The following is a 15,047-nucleotide window of genomic DNA, read 5'->3' as shown; positions in this document are numbered from 1 at the left end:
ATATATCAACTATGAATCAAGCAAAGGGAAAGTCCGTTGTTGTTTATTCCAGATCATGCATTCAACTTTGCATTTCGGGCAGTACGTGCATGTATATATGATCATTAGGCGGAATATATATGATCTTGTAAGATTGAAAAGGAAGATGTCTAAAGTATGAATTATTCTATAAAATTCTGACATTTATGATTTTGTAGCATTTCTTTTGTACGTCCCAAAATGATCTCTAGCAATTAATGGGGCTCTACGTAAGTACGTACCTGAGTGTTCTGACGTTGCATGTAGACGGTAGACGACCAGCATAACCCCATTTTGGCAGGGAGCACCAGACCGCCAGCCAGAAAGGAATCACAAACTTTAGGACTGGTCTTTCACGCTTTCTCTCTCTTTTATTTTTCATTTTTTAATTTGATGAATTTCTTTATCTTGCCCAATTCAAAAAATAAACTACCATGGACGAAAATGGCTTAAACGTTTCAAGCAAATATCACCATGTATTAATTTCCTGCGACCTCAAGAAAGAGAAATAGATCTTTTGACAGAAGCATTTCGTCTTTTCTTTATTTTCAAAGCCTTTTCTGGTTTTTTTGCTTGTTGAACTAAATATAAAGCCAAATAAGAGATTCAGATGAATTTTAGTAGAATTTTGCTAAATACAACTAAGATGAAATAATCCATACAGAAAGCCTTTCTGGTTTTAACAACAAAAGTGAGAATTAAAGAAGAACACTATCTTAAATTAATTACTAAATGCGCCTTCTATGAACAGCTCTGTTAAGAAAACTCAATGACCCATAAACTCCGTGGCTAAATAAAGGGGCAAAAAAACTAGTTAGAAATCCACCAATAATCTCCCCAATCTTTTGCTGAATAGAGGTTCATAGAGAGATAGCTTAGGGTCCAGTTGGGTTGTTGTTGTGGTGAAGAGGGTCAGGTCCGGTTGGAACTTTCCTTGCTGAGTCTTCTACAGTGAGAACTGAAGCTCCATTCCCATATATCTCAGCCTGGGTTTGAAATCCCTTTTCAAAACAAACAAGAAAAAAGCAAAACTTTCTTTAGAGAAACACCTTTTTGTGTAGAGAAAAGAAAACAAATCAAAACATGAGAAGGGAGAAAAGGGTGCAAGTTTGAAGACTCAGACAGTCAAAGAAAGAAAGGAAAAAAAAAATGGTATCTTTCCCTTTTCTTTGACATGCTTTTGATGGTCAACAATACCTGTGCTACTGTGGCTGTGCTCTCTGCCATTGTTGTCCGGCCTTGGAGACCTGCACGTTGAATAATGGTAGAATACACATAAAGAAAACTACAAGTTAATGGGTGTGTGTTTGAGAGAGAGAGAGGATTAAACTCACGGATACGAGAAGATTGGACAAATGGTATTGAAGCCACCATTAACATGACCATAAAGATTGGAAAGGTGAGAGCTTTCCTAAGCGCCATTTTTGTTGAGCTCAGAAACCAAAACAGACAGCTTTGAGAGAGAGAGAGAGAGAGAGAGGACAAAGTTTACAGGTAAAGCCTTTTGAAAACATACGTTTGTAGCGCATGATATGCAAGTGATGAGGCTGATTGACAGAGATACAATTTGCAAATGTTTGGCCGAATATCAAAATCAACCCTGAAAACTTCAGCCAGGGGTTGTTTTGGAATTCCAATATTTCGTATTTACATGCAACAGAAGGGAAGCCTGATCTGCATAAGACTCTTTTAACCCTTGATCGTAATAAATTTACGATTAAAAGAAAGCAAAGCAGCAAAAGTGAACAAGGGTAAATTTGGCTTTTCATAGGGCGTTCGGCTTTTTTCCGAGATAAGAAACCGTTGGCTTTGTCCGGCACGTGTCACGACAGACATCCTCGTAGCGGGTAGTGGCGGCGTGAGAGGAGGCAGGCACGTGGAGAACACTCATTGGAGCATTTCCTTTCTCTGGGACAAGGATGTACGTGATGACAGCCTTCGTCCAAATCATTAGTAATAATAATAGGGCCCAGAAGATCACACTGGCATCGTGTCATTTGCGTTGCCAGGTATCCATATTACACCAATACCCTTGCAGGAAAATGATGCACGCTTCCGACTTCTTTGGGTGGAGGAGGGTATTTCAGGCATTCTGCGGGGCAATAGTTTTGGCATCAGCTTTTTTTTCAGAAAAAAAATAAAAAATAAAAAATAAAACAAAATAAGCAAATACCCATTTAATGATGCTCAATTTCAAACCAATAGATGTACATGGTTTGCATATGAATATAAATCTTCATTTCATTAGCATTTTAAATAGGAGTCAATGAGGCCACTTAGGGTGCGTTTGGGATAGGCTTACAATTCGGGTTGGCGGGTTGGGTTCGTGTCAGTGTCAATCTGACTGACCCGAAAACACAATTGGGTCCAACACGAATCCGACCCGATTATTAATCGGGTCATAAAATTAAACTCGAACATGGCCCGATACTGAACTGGGTTACACGACACGAACCCACAGACACGTTTAATTAACACATGCTCACTGGGTCACTGCACTTCTCACCGGCACAGCCTCACTCCACAGGCCACGAGGACGGAGGACACGAGCTGACCGCTAATGAGGTAGAGCAGGTTCGACTAGGCTTGGACAGTTGGATCAGAGAATCGATCCAGCGGTCAGTGGCGGACCTAGGCTTCTAAAAATGGAGGGGCCAAATTGAAAAAAAAAATTTGAGAGGGCAAAACTAAAAAATTAAAAAATAAGGGGGTAAAACTAATTTTTTTTTATTTTTTTTTATTTTTTTTTTTTTTTGTGAAAAAAAAAAAAATTTAGGAAAAAGTTTTGGGGCTTGGAGGGGCCACGGCCCCCCTAGCCCCAATGTAGGACCGCCCCTGCCGACGGTCGCAGATTTCGTCGTGCTTGATCAATGGCAACGCCCAGTCGACCACTGAGGGCGGGTTGTAGTTCACGTTGATGGCGTGCCTGTTGCTGATGATCTCCAATAGTAAGATCCCAAAGCTGAACACGTCGCTCTTGGTGCTCAGATGAGTCAGATCCCCGTCGTAAGATAAATCGTGAAGTGAAGGAGCGATGTGGCATGAAGAAGCCAGAAGGTGAAGTGAAGAAGGCATGTCGTGTGAAGAAGGTGAAGTGAAAAGAAAAGTGATGCGGTGCGGCTAGGGTTTTCTCATTTCAGTTTTGCTTTTGTTGAATTGCTGTTTTTTAAACTAAAAAAAATAAAAATTAAACGTGTTATAATCGGGATTACCCAATTATGACCCGAACCCGATTACCCCAAACCCAAACCCTATATTTTCGTGTCGTGTTCGTGCTGGGTTTACGGATCGTGTCAAAAATTGCCAACCTTAGTTTGGGATTGTGATTTCGTAAACAATAAGTGTGATTTTAAACTGAATTGCATAACATAAATTGTTTGGGAACTGCGTTTTTAAAAATTGCGATTTGAAAACGTAGAAAATCTACTTTTTCAAATCCCAAGTAAGATGATTTTTTTTTTTTAAACGCAGAATTTTAAAGGCTAATTTACGATTTTAAAGCCTAAACTGCGATTTTGCCAAACGTTTAACTGTATTTTTAAAAATCACTTTTTTGAAATCGCTCATTTTGAAATAGTTATTTTAAATCGCACTTTTTGAAATCGCAAATCCAAACGGACCCTTAGGCATATTGCATTAACTTTTATTTTAGGGTTAAATACCTTTTTGGTCCCTGAGTTGTGACAACTTTATTTTTTAGTCATTGAGTTTCAATTCGTATCATAGATGGTACCTCCGTTTTGAAAAAATACTAAATTAGCATTTCAGTCAAATTTTCCGTCCAAAAATAACGGCTCGCCACGTGTCAACTCCTGAGGGTTGACGCTTGTCACAATATTAAAAATTACAAAAATAAAAAATCTTTAAAAATTAATTATAAAATTTAAAAAATAATAAAGCTAAAAAAAATTATTAAAAACTTAAAAAAAAAGAAAAAAAGAAAAAGAAAAAAGAAGCTGGCTGTTGAGCTACCCCCATGACTAGTCTGGGGTGGCCGACCCTCAGGCCTCGGCCACCCCATGACTAAAAAAAAAGAAAAAAAAATTGAAATGTTTTAGCCCTTGGGGGTGGTTCATAAGGGCCAAAGGGGGTTGTTTATTTTAAGTTTTAATATTTTATTTAATTGTTAAATTTTTTAAATTTTATTTATTTACTGTAATGGTAGACCGTTAGTTTTTGGACGGAAAATTTGACTGAGATACTAATTTGGTATTGTCCCAAAACGGAGGTACATCTGTGATGCGAATTAAAATTCAGAGACTAAAAAATAAAATTGTCAAAACTCAGGGACCAAAAATATATTTAACCATTTATTTTAAATGTTAAAAAATGACCACTTTCATGCACAAGCAAGTTAAGAGACTGATTTTTACATTTTTTTTTTATTAAAATTAATTCTAAATGTTTTGCCTTGAAGAAACAATCGGCATGGGAGAATATTAACAAACAAGATCATCCAAAGTAAATCGTGAAAACTGACCATCAAGCTAGTCCCCAAATATATAAGTTCTCTTCAAGAAACAAAATCTCTTAAAAGGCCCATCGAGAAATAAAGACCCCCAAAAATAGTAATTCTTTAATTAATGATAAAAAGAAACCAACAATAATTACCTCATAATATCAACTGACAAGGAGGAGATAAGAAGATTAGATCATGAGTTTAATGTAGATTTAGAAGAGAGTGTGATCTTGATAACAACTAAGAGCGCTCTCATCGGTCTATGTATATTGGTTTCCTTTCCTATGTTTAGGAAAAATATCATAAAAAAAAAAAAAAAAATTAACCCCTAGCAGATACCCTAAATTTGCATTTTTTTGTTGGGAAGCACTGTTGCTTTCCAGCCCATTATTTTAATAATAAAAAAAAAGGGCTCTCTTCTCTCTCCTTCCCCCTTCTCGCGTTTGGAAGATGGGTCTACCGGAAATGATTTTCCAACACCACAGCCAGATGACTGAGAAACTTGTTCCTATTTTCCTTCACTTTGTCACCAAACAAACAAATAACCACCTTAATCACATCCACAAAATCCAATTGCGAGAACAATTGAAAAAAAAAAAAAACATAAAAAAGAAAACTCAAATCCATGTTTTTCAAACAAAGCAATCAGAGTACAAATCATTGGAGGAGAACTACCAAATCTTGTAGTCTTGTGGCCAAATCTTGTAGTAATTTTTTGGAACTTCTTTCAAAATTTTCTTATTTTAAAGAAGAAAACTATTTATAGGCATCTGCTACTAGTACTCTTATATATATATAACCATTCAAAATAAACAGTAAATGAATGTGTTTGGTCCCATGATTTTGTAAACCAAATTTTTTTATTTAAAAATAAAAATAAAAATAAAAATTGTGAAATGTGTCCCATTTGTGACTAGGTTTGAAAAAAATTACGGTTTAAAAAGTGAAAAAATCTACATTTTTGCGCGGCATGCAAGGTAGTGCGTTTTTAAAAAATACACAATTTTACCTTAATTACATTTATAAAAATTGTTTTCATTAATTGTATTTTAAAATCATTTTTTTTGACACCACTAAATCAAAGGGATTATAAGTGAAGTATAGCCATTAAACAATGGGGCTGTAGGTGCATGCACTGTCATTTGCAATAACAAATTTATATAAAAAAAAAATAAATAAAAAGTAGTCCCTCCCAGCCAATCCCATATTGCTTGGGGCCATGAGCCAAGTAATACTTTAAAGCTAAAATAACTCACCCAGAGCCCTCTTTTAAGGATGATATGGTATGATTGGGTCGAACAAGTCCTTATGGAATAAAGAGTCAGCCCCGCTTGTAAAGCTTTACTCCATAATCTGTGTTTGCTTAATTAATTACTTTATTATTCACATGTAAATACAAACGTAGCCATTAGTGAGATCAATCATATCATGATATCCAATTAAGTACTAGCTAATAAGGCTAATTGAGTCAACTTTTGAAAAAAAAAACCCAAGCTTGATGGTGGGTGGAGTTACCAAGTAAAGATCACTCAAATTGTTTATGCAATTAGTGTTTTATATGCTTAAAAAAACTTAGATGAATATATAAAAATAAATAGTCCACATTAAAAGGTTCATTTGTTTATGTATATAGTTACTGTTGTAAAAGACTGAAATATGCCTTCCATTATCTGTTTTATAACCATTTAATTACATTAATGAGGTATAACCTAATTAATTCTGTCGTTAGGAGATGCCAACAACGCTGTCGGCGGAGCCATCACTAAACCCAGAAATCTTCTGACCCTGTGAAGTGGGAAGTAACGTCCGGCCAGCCTATCACTATCACTCAAGAACAAGACAAATTGCACCCCCCACCCCAACCCAAAAAAGAAGAAAGAAAAAGAAAAAAACAATGAAAGAAGAAAATTAAAATTCAATCATCATGATCTATTTCTTCGTCCATATATAATATTGAATGGTGTCTTTGTACTAAGAGAGAAGATAAATAATGGTTCAAAGAATTAATAGTGTAATTAATATTATAGATCTAATGGAGCAATGAGATATATATAATGGGTATACTTAAAATTGAATTATTAATAAGATATGCTTGCCTGCTTTAAAAAATAAAATATGAACCATATAGTAGTTCATATTATACTTATCACATTTATGACTTAATTGTTTTTATAAAATGTAGGTGTAAAGAGTTGTAGTACCCCAACTATTTTTCTTATTTATTAACTCATTTACCATAGCTGCTATTAAATTTTCAAAATTATGGGTGAAGAAGAAGAAGATTAAGGGTGCGTTTGGGATTGCGATTTCGTAGACAATAAGTGCGATTTTAAACCAAATCGCAGAACATAGATCGTTTGGGAATTGCGTTTTTAAAAATTGCGATTTGAAAACGCAGAAAATCTGATTTTTCAAATCGCAGATAAGATGATGCTTTTTTGAAAACGCAGAATTTTAAAGGTAAATTTGCGATTTTAAAGGTTAAACTGCGATTTTGCCAAACACTTTACTGCGTTTTTAAAAATCATTTTTTTTAAATCGCACATTTTAAAATCGTTATTTTAAATCGCACTTTTTAAAATCGCAAACCCAAACGGACCCTAAATTCTCTCTAACATGTTTGTCTACAAAAAAAATTGTAAAAAAAGTGATTATTTGGATGAATTATATATACTCTTTACATTAATTATAAATAGATAGAATTGTATGAGTGATTCAATTAAAGGAAACAAATCAAGAAAGTGATTCTTAATATATATACTCTTTGATTGTTGCTTTCTAAAGAACTATCTCATTTTAATGCTTATGGAAACAAAAAAAAAAAAAAAAAAAAAAAATACTATCTCATTATGTTAAATTTGAGAAAATTAAATAAGGAAAATGTTTTTTTTTTTTTTTTTTTTTTGAAGCTGAATAAGGAAAATGTTAAGATACTATAATAGTACTTTCCTTTTAAATTGCTAAAATTTAATAAAAATAGGTGGAATTAATAGAGGAAAAAAATATATCAAATTTGTATTTTACTAGCTCTATCAAAAAGAGCAATTCTACATGTCATATCAATATTCATCAAACAATAAGACAATTTTTAAAATTATTATTAAACATATGACACATCAAATGATAAATTTGATGAAATAATAACTTTAAAAGCTACCTCGTTATTGGACGGTATTTAATAGAAAATAATGCCCCCACCTTGTCTTATGTAATTGATGATGCAGGGTGGTTCTGTCTTTTGTGACACCTTCGTGACCCGCTTTGGCCGCCTCACCATCTCTCTCTCTCTCTGCGCCCTGAATTTGTCAACTCATCTATAAATGAAGGAAAACAAAATCCCAACTTTGAAGGTTTGCAAAGTTCACATTCAAATCCGGGACTTTTCATATTATACGTTGAAGTTGAAGAGCTTGGAGCGAAAATTTGGTAAGAGTTCATTTCATTTCTCAATACCCAATATCTCAATTAATCTCAGGGATTTTCTCTCTATCATCTGTTTTTTTTTTTTTTTTTTTCTCAAACAACAGTTGAATAACTTTTTTTTTTCCTGTCCCGTTTCAATTGGTTCTATTTTGGGACTGTTTACGTGTGATTTTATAGAATATGAGTTTGGTATTTGAATTACTATTGAACTAGCTAGTCCGTTTCTATTTGTTAGAAAGATACGATTTTGTGAAAATTTTGAGAGGTGACTTTTTGTTTATAAATCTGATATGGGGTATTGGTTCTTGTGTATTAATTTCGAATGTTATCTTCTGAAGTTTTTAAGGTATTGTTATAGGTAGTGGCTGTTTGTTTTCTGGAAGAAAGGTAGCGGCTGTTTGAGATCATCAGAAAGATGGGGTTTTGATTGAATAGAGGAACGGGGTTGTTTGCCTGAATCTCTTGGTGTTTCCTTTTGATCTTATCAATAATTTTGCATTGTTTGGTTCCTGATCACAAAACGTAGGAATAGAAAAGAAACCAAATACTCAAAAAAAATTGATTGTGGCTTGATTTTGATATCCAATAAAAGTGAACCTTGTGCTTGTAAGGAGCCTGGTACAACTGCTTGTTTTAGTCGAATCATTTTTCTCAGCAACCCAGTGAGGGTTATTGTAAATTGATTCAATGGAGCACCTAATGATGGCTGATGACACATTGGGCGACGGTTCGGATTTGGAAATTGACGACATAAGGTGTGAAAACGTAGCGGAGAAAGATGTTAGTGATGAAGAGATTGAAGCAGATGATTTGGAGAGGCGAATGTGGAAGGACCGTATCAAACTCACAAGGATTAAGGAAAAACAGAAGCTTGCAGCACAAGAAGCTGCAGAGAAGCAAAAGCCCAAGAAGACCTCTGATCTGGCTCAGAGGAAGAAAATGTCTAGAGCACAAGATGGGATTCTCAAGTATATGTTGAAGCTGATGGATGTCTGCAAAGCTCGGGGATTTGTTTATGGTATCATTCCTGAGAAGGGCAAGCCAGTGAGTGGTGCTTCTGATAACATAAGGGCATGGTGGAAAGAAAATGTGAAGTTTGATAAGAATGGGCCAGCAGCCATAGCCAAGTATGAAGCGGAGTGTCTTGCCATGAGTGAGGCGGATAACATTCGTAATGGGAACTCTCAGAGCATTCTGCAAGACCTTCAAGATGCAACTCTTGGGTCACTTTTATCTTCTTTGATGCCATACTGTGACCCCCCTCAAAGGAAGTACCCTCTAGAAAAGGGAGTTCAACCACCTTGGTGGCCTACTGGGAATGAAGATTGGTGGGTAAAAGTAGGGATACCCCATGGTCAAAGTCCTCCTTATAAGAAACCACATGATTTGAAGAAGATGTGGAAAGTTGGAGTGTTAACAGCTGTGATAAAGCATATGTCACCTGACTTTGCAAAGATAAGGAGGCATGTCCGCAAGTCGAAGTGCTTACAGGATAAGATGACAGCAAAGGAGAGTGCAATCTGGTTGGGGATTTTAAGCAGAGAGGAAGCCCTAATTCCGCAGCCCAGTAGTGATAATGGGACATCTGGTGTAACTGAGGTGCGACGAAGTGGCTGTGGTGAAAATAAGCAAGCTACGATCTGTAGTGACAGTGACTATGATGTAGATGGTGTAAGCTCTGTTTCATCTAAAGATGACAGGAGAAATCAGCTGATGAATGTAGAACCTTCAGACAATCTAGACAATAAAACTCCTTGTGTCCCGAATAAAGATCCAGGGGAAAAGCAAGCGAGAAGAAAAAGAGCCCGTGTCAGATCAAACCCTGCCAATCAAGTGCCTGCACCGTCTCAGAATGAACGTCTACATGTTGAGCCAATAATCTCTCTGCCTGATGTAAACCTCACTGATGTTGAGTTAGTTGGATTCCAGATTCATGGGGGTCAACAGGAAAATGGTATAACTGCATCTTTGAGGCCCCTAGAGAAAGATATTGATGTCCAGCCCCTGCTACCTGCATCTGAATTTAATAATTTCTCTGCTCTGCCTTCTGACAATGCAATTTCCACTCGGAGCATGTATGTGGATGGAAGGCCTTTGCTTTATCCTCTGGTGCAAAACACTGAGATGCATGATGGAGATGCTGGCAACTTTTATAGTCCATCAGGTGAATATGGGCGCACACATGACTGGCAGCGGTCTCAGAATGCAATGAATGAACCTCAAATGAAGCCAGAGGACGTTGGAGTCCATGTACCCGCATTGGATAGAAGTGCAAGCGAGATTCCTGGAGGGGACTTGCACTACTATGTAAATAACATGTTTAACAACGAGCAAAATCGACCTGTTGATTCTCAGTTTGGCTCTGCAAATGATAGCCTGTCATTATATTACGGTGGATTGAACAGCCCCTTCAATCTTGGAATTGATCATGAACCGAGTACATTTGAGGACTTCTGGGAGGATGAAGATTTTATCAAATACTTTCCTTCATAAAAAATTATTAGATTTGATACATCAGAGCTTAGGTTGTAAGTGATGTTTCTTGTTAACATATTTCTCATTCTATTATTCGTTTTAAGAATTTGGCCTTGTGACTCCTCTTTTTTTTTTTTTTAATGTTATTTTTGTCCAGGGACTGCAAAAGTGCAGCATCCATTGATGTTATTTTTGAAGATTTCAACAGTCGAAGAAAGAATAAAAGATGGTATCATTCCCTTTTCTTTGACATGCTTTTGATGGTCAACTGTGGCTGTGCTCTCTGCCATTGTTGTCCCGCCTTGGAAACCTGCACGATGAGGGGTAGAATACATGGAGAGAGAGAGAGAGAGAGATAAGAGTCATACATGGATAAGAGAAAAGATCAACTCAGTTAGTTATATGTGTATTATGTAGGGGCATTTTTGTCTTTTCATATTTTCGGGGACAAAAATGCCCCTATATTACAACTAACCGGATACTCTCCAGTTTAGTTGAACTAGAAAGATGCTAATACAAGTATCAAAGCTACACTTCCTTGTATCAAGTTCAGAGGGTTTCGTTTGGAGGCGTTCTAACTTCTAGGTGCTACATTTAAAGTAGTGTTTGGACGAAAATCTTCCCTTGGTAGAGGATGAAATAAAATCAATTGTAACAAAAAGGAAATTAATCACAATTTAAAAACAAAAATCCAACATTTACATAATCTTTAGCTAGTTGATCTTGAAAACTTTGGTGTCACTATAGCGGGGAGATTTTGTTTTTGTCATTTTTACATGCTTCTAAACTTTGATCAACTTCATTTTGACATTTAGCTATAAGCACAAAAATTCTGGAATGACCAAATTTCAAATATTGGATATACATTATTGAAAATACAAATATTAAATATTGGACGAAACATGTTGTGATGATCGATATCATTTTCAGGACATTTTGATACCTCCACCATGTGATTTATATATTAGTACTAATACTAGCCATTTTTTTTCTTCCCTTTCTAAGGACATGTTGCTGAATACCCAGGACCCCCAAAATATAAATGGGTTCCAAAGCCTCTTATCTTATGGACTGCTACACGTATATCATAGCACTCAGATTTTGTTGCATATGGTTCCAGTCCCGTCTCAACGTCATTGAATTTTCCATTGTCATCCATGTATTGAATATTGCGAAAGTAAGTTGCTTTTCCAAAGCCTTCACTCGGAAAATGTCCACTCCCCATTTGAGTTGTTGTGTGATGAGCCTGTTGCCCTGAGTCATAAATCTCTCCATCCCAGCTGACTGTGCTAGCACTGGTTGCTAAATCTGTGAAGATGGAGCTAGGCCAGTATCCAAGTACCTGGTCTTTCACTTGTAGCCACCAATTTCCATTATTCTAGAAGCATATACGTTGGAGAATTTAGTGAGCAATATTATGTAAAGAGAATTTGCTAAACCAGGAAATGAATTTACAGCAAAAATGTCAACAATGTTAAGGTATTGATTAAGTGATTAAATTTATTTATTATTCTTATCAGTTTAAGCTCTTAGGATAAATGATAATTTAAGATAGTATTAGAGCCAAATGTCTCTTGTTCGAACCTTGACTCCGTCATTTACCCATAATTTTAATTAAATATTTCACGTGTTGGGTTTCACATATTTAAAGGTAATTTGAATCCACACGTGAGAGAGAGTATTAAAGTATTGATCTCATTGAGAGGAATACGCATTTATTTTCTTAAGGAATAGACTTCTACCAAACAAAATAATGATCATTCAATTCAGGGGTCTATTATCCGAACCAAACCAAGCTTAAGTAATGAAATTTATCTATTCCTATCCACTTAAACTTTTAGGATAAACAATAATTTAACAATAAAATAATAGACATGTTTACTTACCTTGTATATGCTTATCCTTATCGTGTATTGCTTCGCGTTGTAGCTTGAGACAGGCTTTAAGGGAGAACCAAGTGCAAATATACGATTTACTTGCACGAAACCAGCACAGTCGAGATTGTAGCACCCAGTTGTTTTGTATCCATCACGCTTAGTTACAACATCATATATAACTTGGTTAGCGATTTGACATGTGCATGCTAAGGATTAGCTCGAAACTCAAGATGATCTCTTCATTTTTTTTTTTTTTTTTTTTTTTTCTAAGCTACAGAAAACATAGAAAGGGGCGACTTAAGTGGCTATTCTACCTGGGAGTGACTATATATAGTAGCACTTGCCCGTTGAGAATCGCACAAGAGAGACCTAGACGGTAGAAACCGCAGGTGCTTCCTCAAGTCCAATTGAAACATAGCTTGACCCGTCCCCATCAAAACATTAGTGGGACTCAAGGCAGCTAATACTAGTTAGGAGTGAGGCCGGATTCCCATTTCGAGAGTCGAACTCACACCGTACGTAGTACTTGCTCAACCACTTAGGGAGTACCTTGAGGCCAATGAACCACCATCCTAGATGTTGAGATCTTTTCATTTGACAAGCATGCATGCAATATATAACAGTGCTAGCTTTGATGGGAATTCCTAATTCCAATTTAAGTTATATCATGCATGGAAGGAAATAAGCCAACTTACAGTCCAGTATATAAATAACTTGGGTTCATTGTCTCGCGAATTAACCTGGAACCATGAAATTATTGGTGAGAAATTATCCTCTAAATACTCGGTTTAATTTGTATGTTACAAAAGTTTGTAATTGTTTTGATCAACATTTAGATTTCCAAGAAGGAATATATATATTTGGTTAAACTTAATTAATTACCATCCATCCAGCTTCAATGGTGTTTAGTAGGTCTGAAGGACCTGATCTAAGCCCTACTTGAGCAATGCTAATATCTCCATCATTTGTCGCAGGGTTCCATACGTTAAGAAATGCACGTGCTCCAAGGTAGTTGCCACCACTCACACTAGCTCCAGCGTACTAATTTCAAACATATATAATTCATATGTTAAAAGGAGAAAAAGAAATTGATCAAAAAATCAAACAAACCTAATTTGAAATTAGTTTGTGAAGATATTAATGCATGTGAAAACAAGAGTGGTTTGATAATATGATATACCTCATGACCATTAGTATCATAATTAACACGGACATTAAGGTTTTTCCGACGAGCAGCTGGAGGTATAGCCCGATTTGCATAATATTCATCCTCTCGGGCATGTCTAATTGGGATTGTTCCTTCAGGGCAATATTCCTCATTCTCATGCAAACCTTGAAACAGCTCGGCATCATAGAATTCTTCGTTTGTTACATTTGGATTAATGGAACTGGGTTCCATCTGATTAATTAACCACAAACAAATCACTATAGTTAGTCTTATTCCTCGATCAATTGCCGGAATAAAAAGCCAAATTAAACCAAAATTTCTAACGCATTTCATATTAATTAATGATCAATTTAGATCTCGAAAATGATCGATGCGTTTGAGAGGATATGGAAATTATTATGTTTTTAAGTAGTAAGCTTCATTCCTATCATAGCTCTCCCAAGTTCCATGTTAATCATATTAATTAATTAAATAGTTGTTATTATGATTATGAATATTATTATTATTTTATTTATTTAATTCTCTCGGGACAGCTTGTAATTTAAAATAGTATCAAAGTATGTACGTCTTAAGTTCAAATTTTTACTCAATAATTTCTTTTGTTTGAACTTGGTAAATATTTGAAGCCATTCGAGGTAACCTTTCAATTAAATATTTCACATAATGAAACTAATTAATAATTAACTAGTGACGAAAAGTTTGAACTTGGTAATTAACCTTTGAAGCCATTGGAGGTAACCTTCTTCTTTCACTTAAGCTTAAACCTTCAATTTTCCTTTGAGTATGTATAAGCAAGATTCAATCATAGGCCTTCGCTTTCCTTTGTTTTGTTTTGTTTTTTGTTTTTTTTCATGGATATAACACCATCATATATCATATGAAATGTCAGCCCACCCAAAAAGAAGAAAAACTGTAAAAATTATAAATTTTTTTGCTATACATTTCAACTATGTCTGCAATAATCCAAATCGTTTAAACATGCGAACGACTGAGACAATAATAAAGCAACTACATAGTATAAAACATAAACAGAGTTGGAAAAAACAATAAAAAAAAACCTGTATAGTATGATTCTTGAGTAACGGATGGTCAAAAGCAGGTTGTTGATAGATATCTACACAATCTATAACGTCACCATCCTTACCCTGCAAATATTTTACTAGACCTTGGAAAAGCAAGCCTGAAATTTTTCCAAAAATATATAGCCACCGAAAAGAAAAAGTATAGATCGAGAAGGAGATATATAATACTCGTTATGACCTCAATAGTTTTGACAGTTCCTTTATGCCGAAATAACCTTTTGCTTTCCATGGTACCAATCCTCCTTCCACCAACAAATCTATCACTCAGCACATAACACACGGCTAGCAAGCAAAATATGCATGATCTTAGTTTGGTTTTGGCCATTGCTCAACGTGCCAAAGACAAGTTTGTTCAGCTTTAATAAAGATATATAAATACTCACTACATCATTATTAATTCTTTTGTAACTGAATATTCTATAAATACAAAGCCTTTACCTAAGTTAAGGTAAGGCAGTCACAAACCATTCAATCTTTAATTTAGTTTTGAATATTCAGGCAGAATTCAATTTTTTTTTTGGCTGTGAAAAGGTCAATACAGGCAC

The 15,047-nt window shown here is 35.4% G+C and overlaps 2 protein-coding genes across 3 annotated transcripts; one reads left to right on the top strand and one right to left on the bottom strand.

Moving 5' to 3' along the window:
- Positions 1-7,722: 7,722 nt before the first annotated feature.
- LOC133878036 (ETHYLENE INSENSITIVE 3-like 3 protein) lies at positions 7,723-11,081 on the top strand. Of its 2 annotated transcripts, none has more exons than XM_062316519.1 (3): positions 7,723-7,903; positions 8,259-10,425; positions 10,533-11,081. In XM_062316519.1, exon 2 carries the CDS (start codon positions 8,588-8,590, stop codon positions 10,391-10,393), a length of 1,806 nt encoding a protein of 601 aa, XP_062172503.1. In that variant the 5' UTR covers positions 7,723-7,903; positions 8,259-8,587; the 3' UTR covers positions 10,394-10,425; positions 10,533-11,081. The 2 variants fall into 2 exon arrangements, with proteins under 2 accessions (XP_062172503.1, XP_062172502.1); XM_062316518.1 differs by having other exon boundaries at positions 8,259-10,428.
- A 294-nt stretch (positions 11,082-11,375) lies between these two features.
- On the bottom strand, positions 11,376-14,827 carry LOC133877665 (protein neprosin-like). The gene is made up of 7 exons (XM_062316054.1): positions 14,671-14,827; positions 14,479-14,600; positions 13,433-13,651; positions 13,135-13,293; positions 12,948-12,992; positions 12,262-12,408; positions 11,376-11,753 (listed from the first exon to the last, which is right to left on the bottom strand). The coding sequence occupies exons 1-7, from the start codon at positions 14,825-14,827 to the stop codon at positions 11,376-11,378; spliced, it is 1,227 nt and encodes a 408-aa protein (XP_062172038.1).
- Between the last annotated feature and the right edge of the window lie 220 nt (positions 14,828-15,047).

The sequence above is a fragment of the Alnus glutinosa genome, chromosome 9 (assembly GCF_958979055.1).
Source record: "Alnus glutinosa chromosome 9, dhAlnGlut1.1, whole genome shotgun sequence".
Classification (NCBI taxonomy): Eukaryota; Viridiplantae; Streptophyta; class Magnoliopsida; order Fagales; family Betulaceae; genus Alnus; species Alnus glutinosa.
Note: the sequence above shows the minus strand (reverse complement) of the source record. Positions and strands in the feature narration are given on the sequence as shown.

Excerpts from the sequence above, each read along its gene's own strand:
- LOC133878036 (XM_062316519.1), top strand. The coding sequence starts at position 8,588 with ATGGAGCACCTAATGATGGCTGATGACACATTGGGCGACGGTTCGGAT.
- LOC133877665 (XM_062316054.1), bottom strand. The coding sequence starts at position 14,827 with ATGGCCAAAACCAAACTAAGATCATGCATATTTTGCTTGCTAGCCGTG. Across the intron at positions 13,652-14,478 it reads TCAAGAATCATACTATACAG|ATGGAACCCAGTTCCATTAA; the intron begins GTTTTTTTTTAT and ends TTAATTAATCAG. Across the intron at positions 12,993-13,134 it reads CCATTGAAGCTGGATGGATG|GTTAATTCGCGAGACAATGA; the intron begins GTAATTAATTAA and ends TCATGGTTCCAG.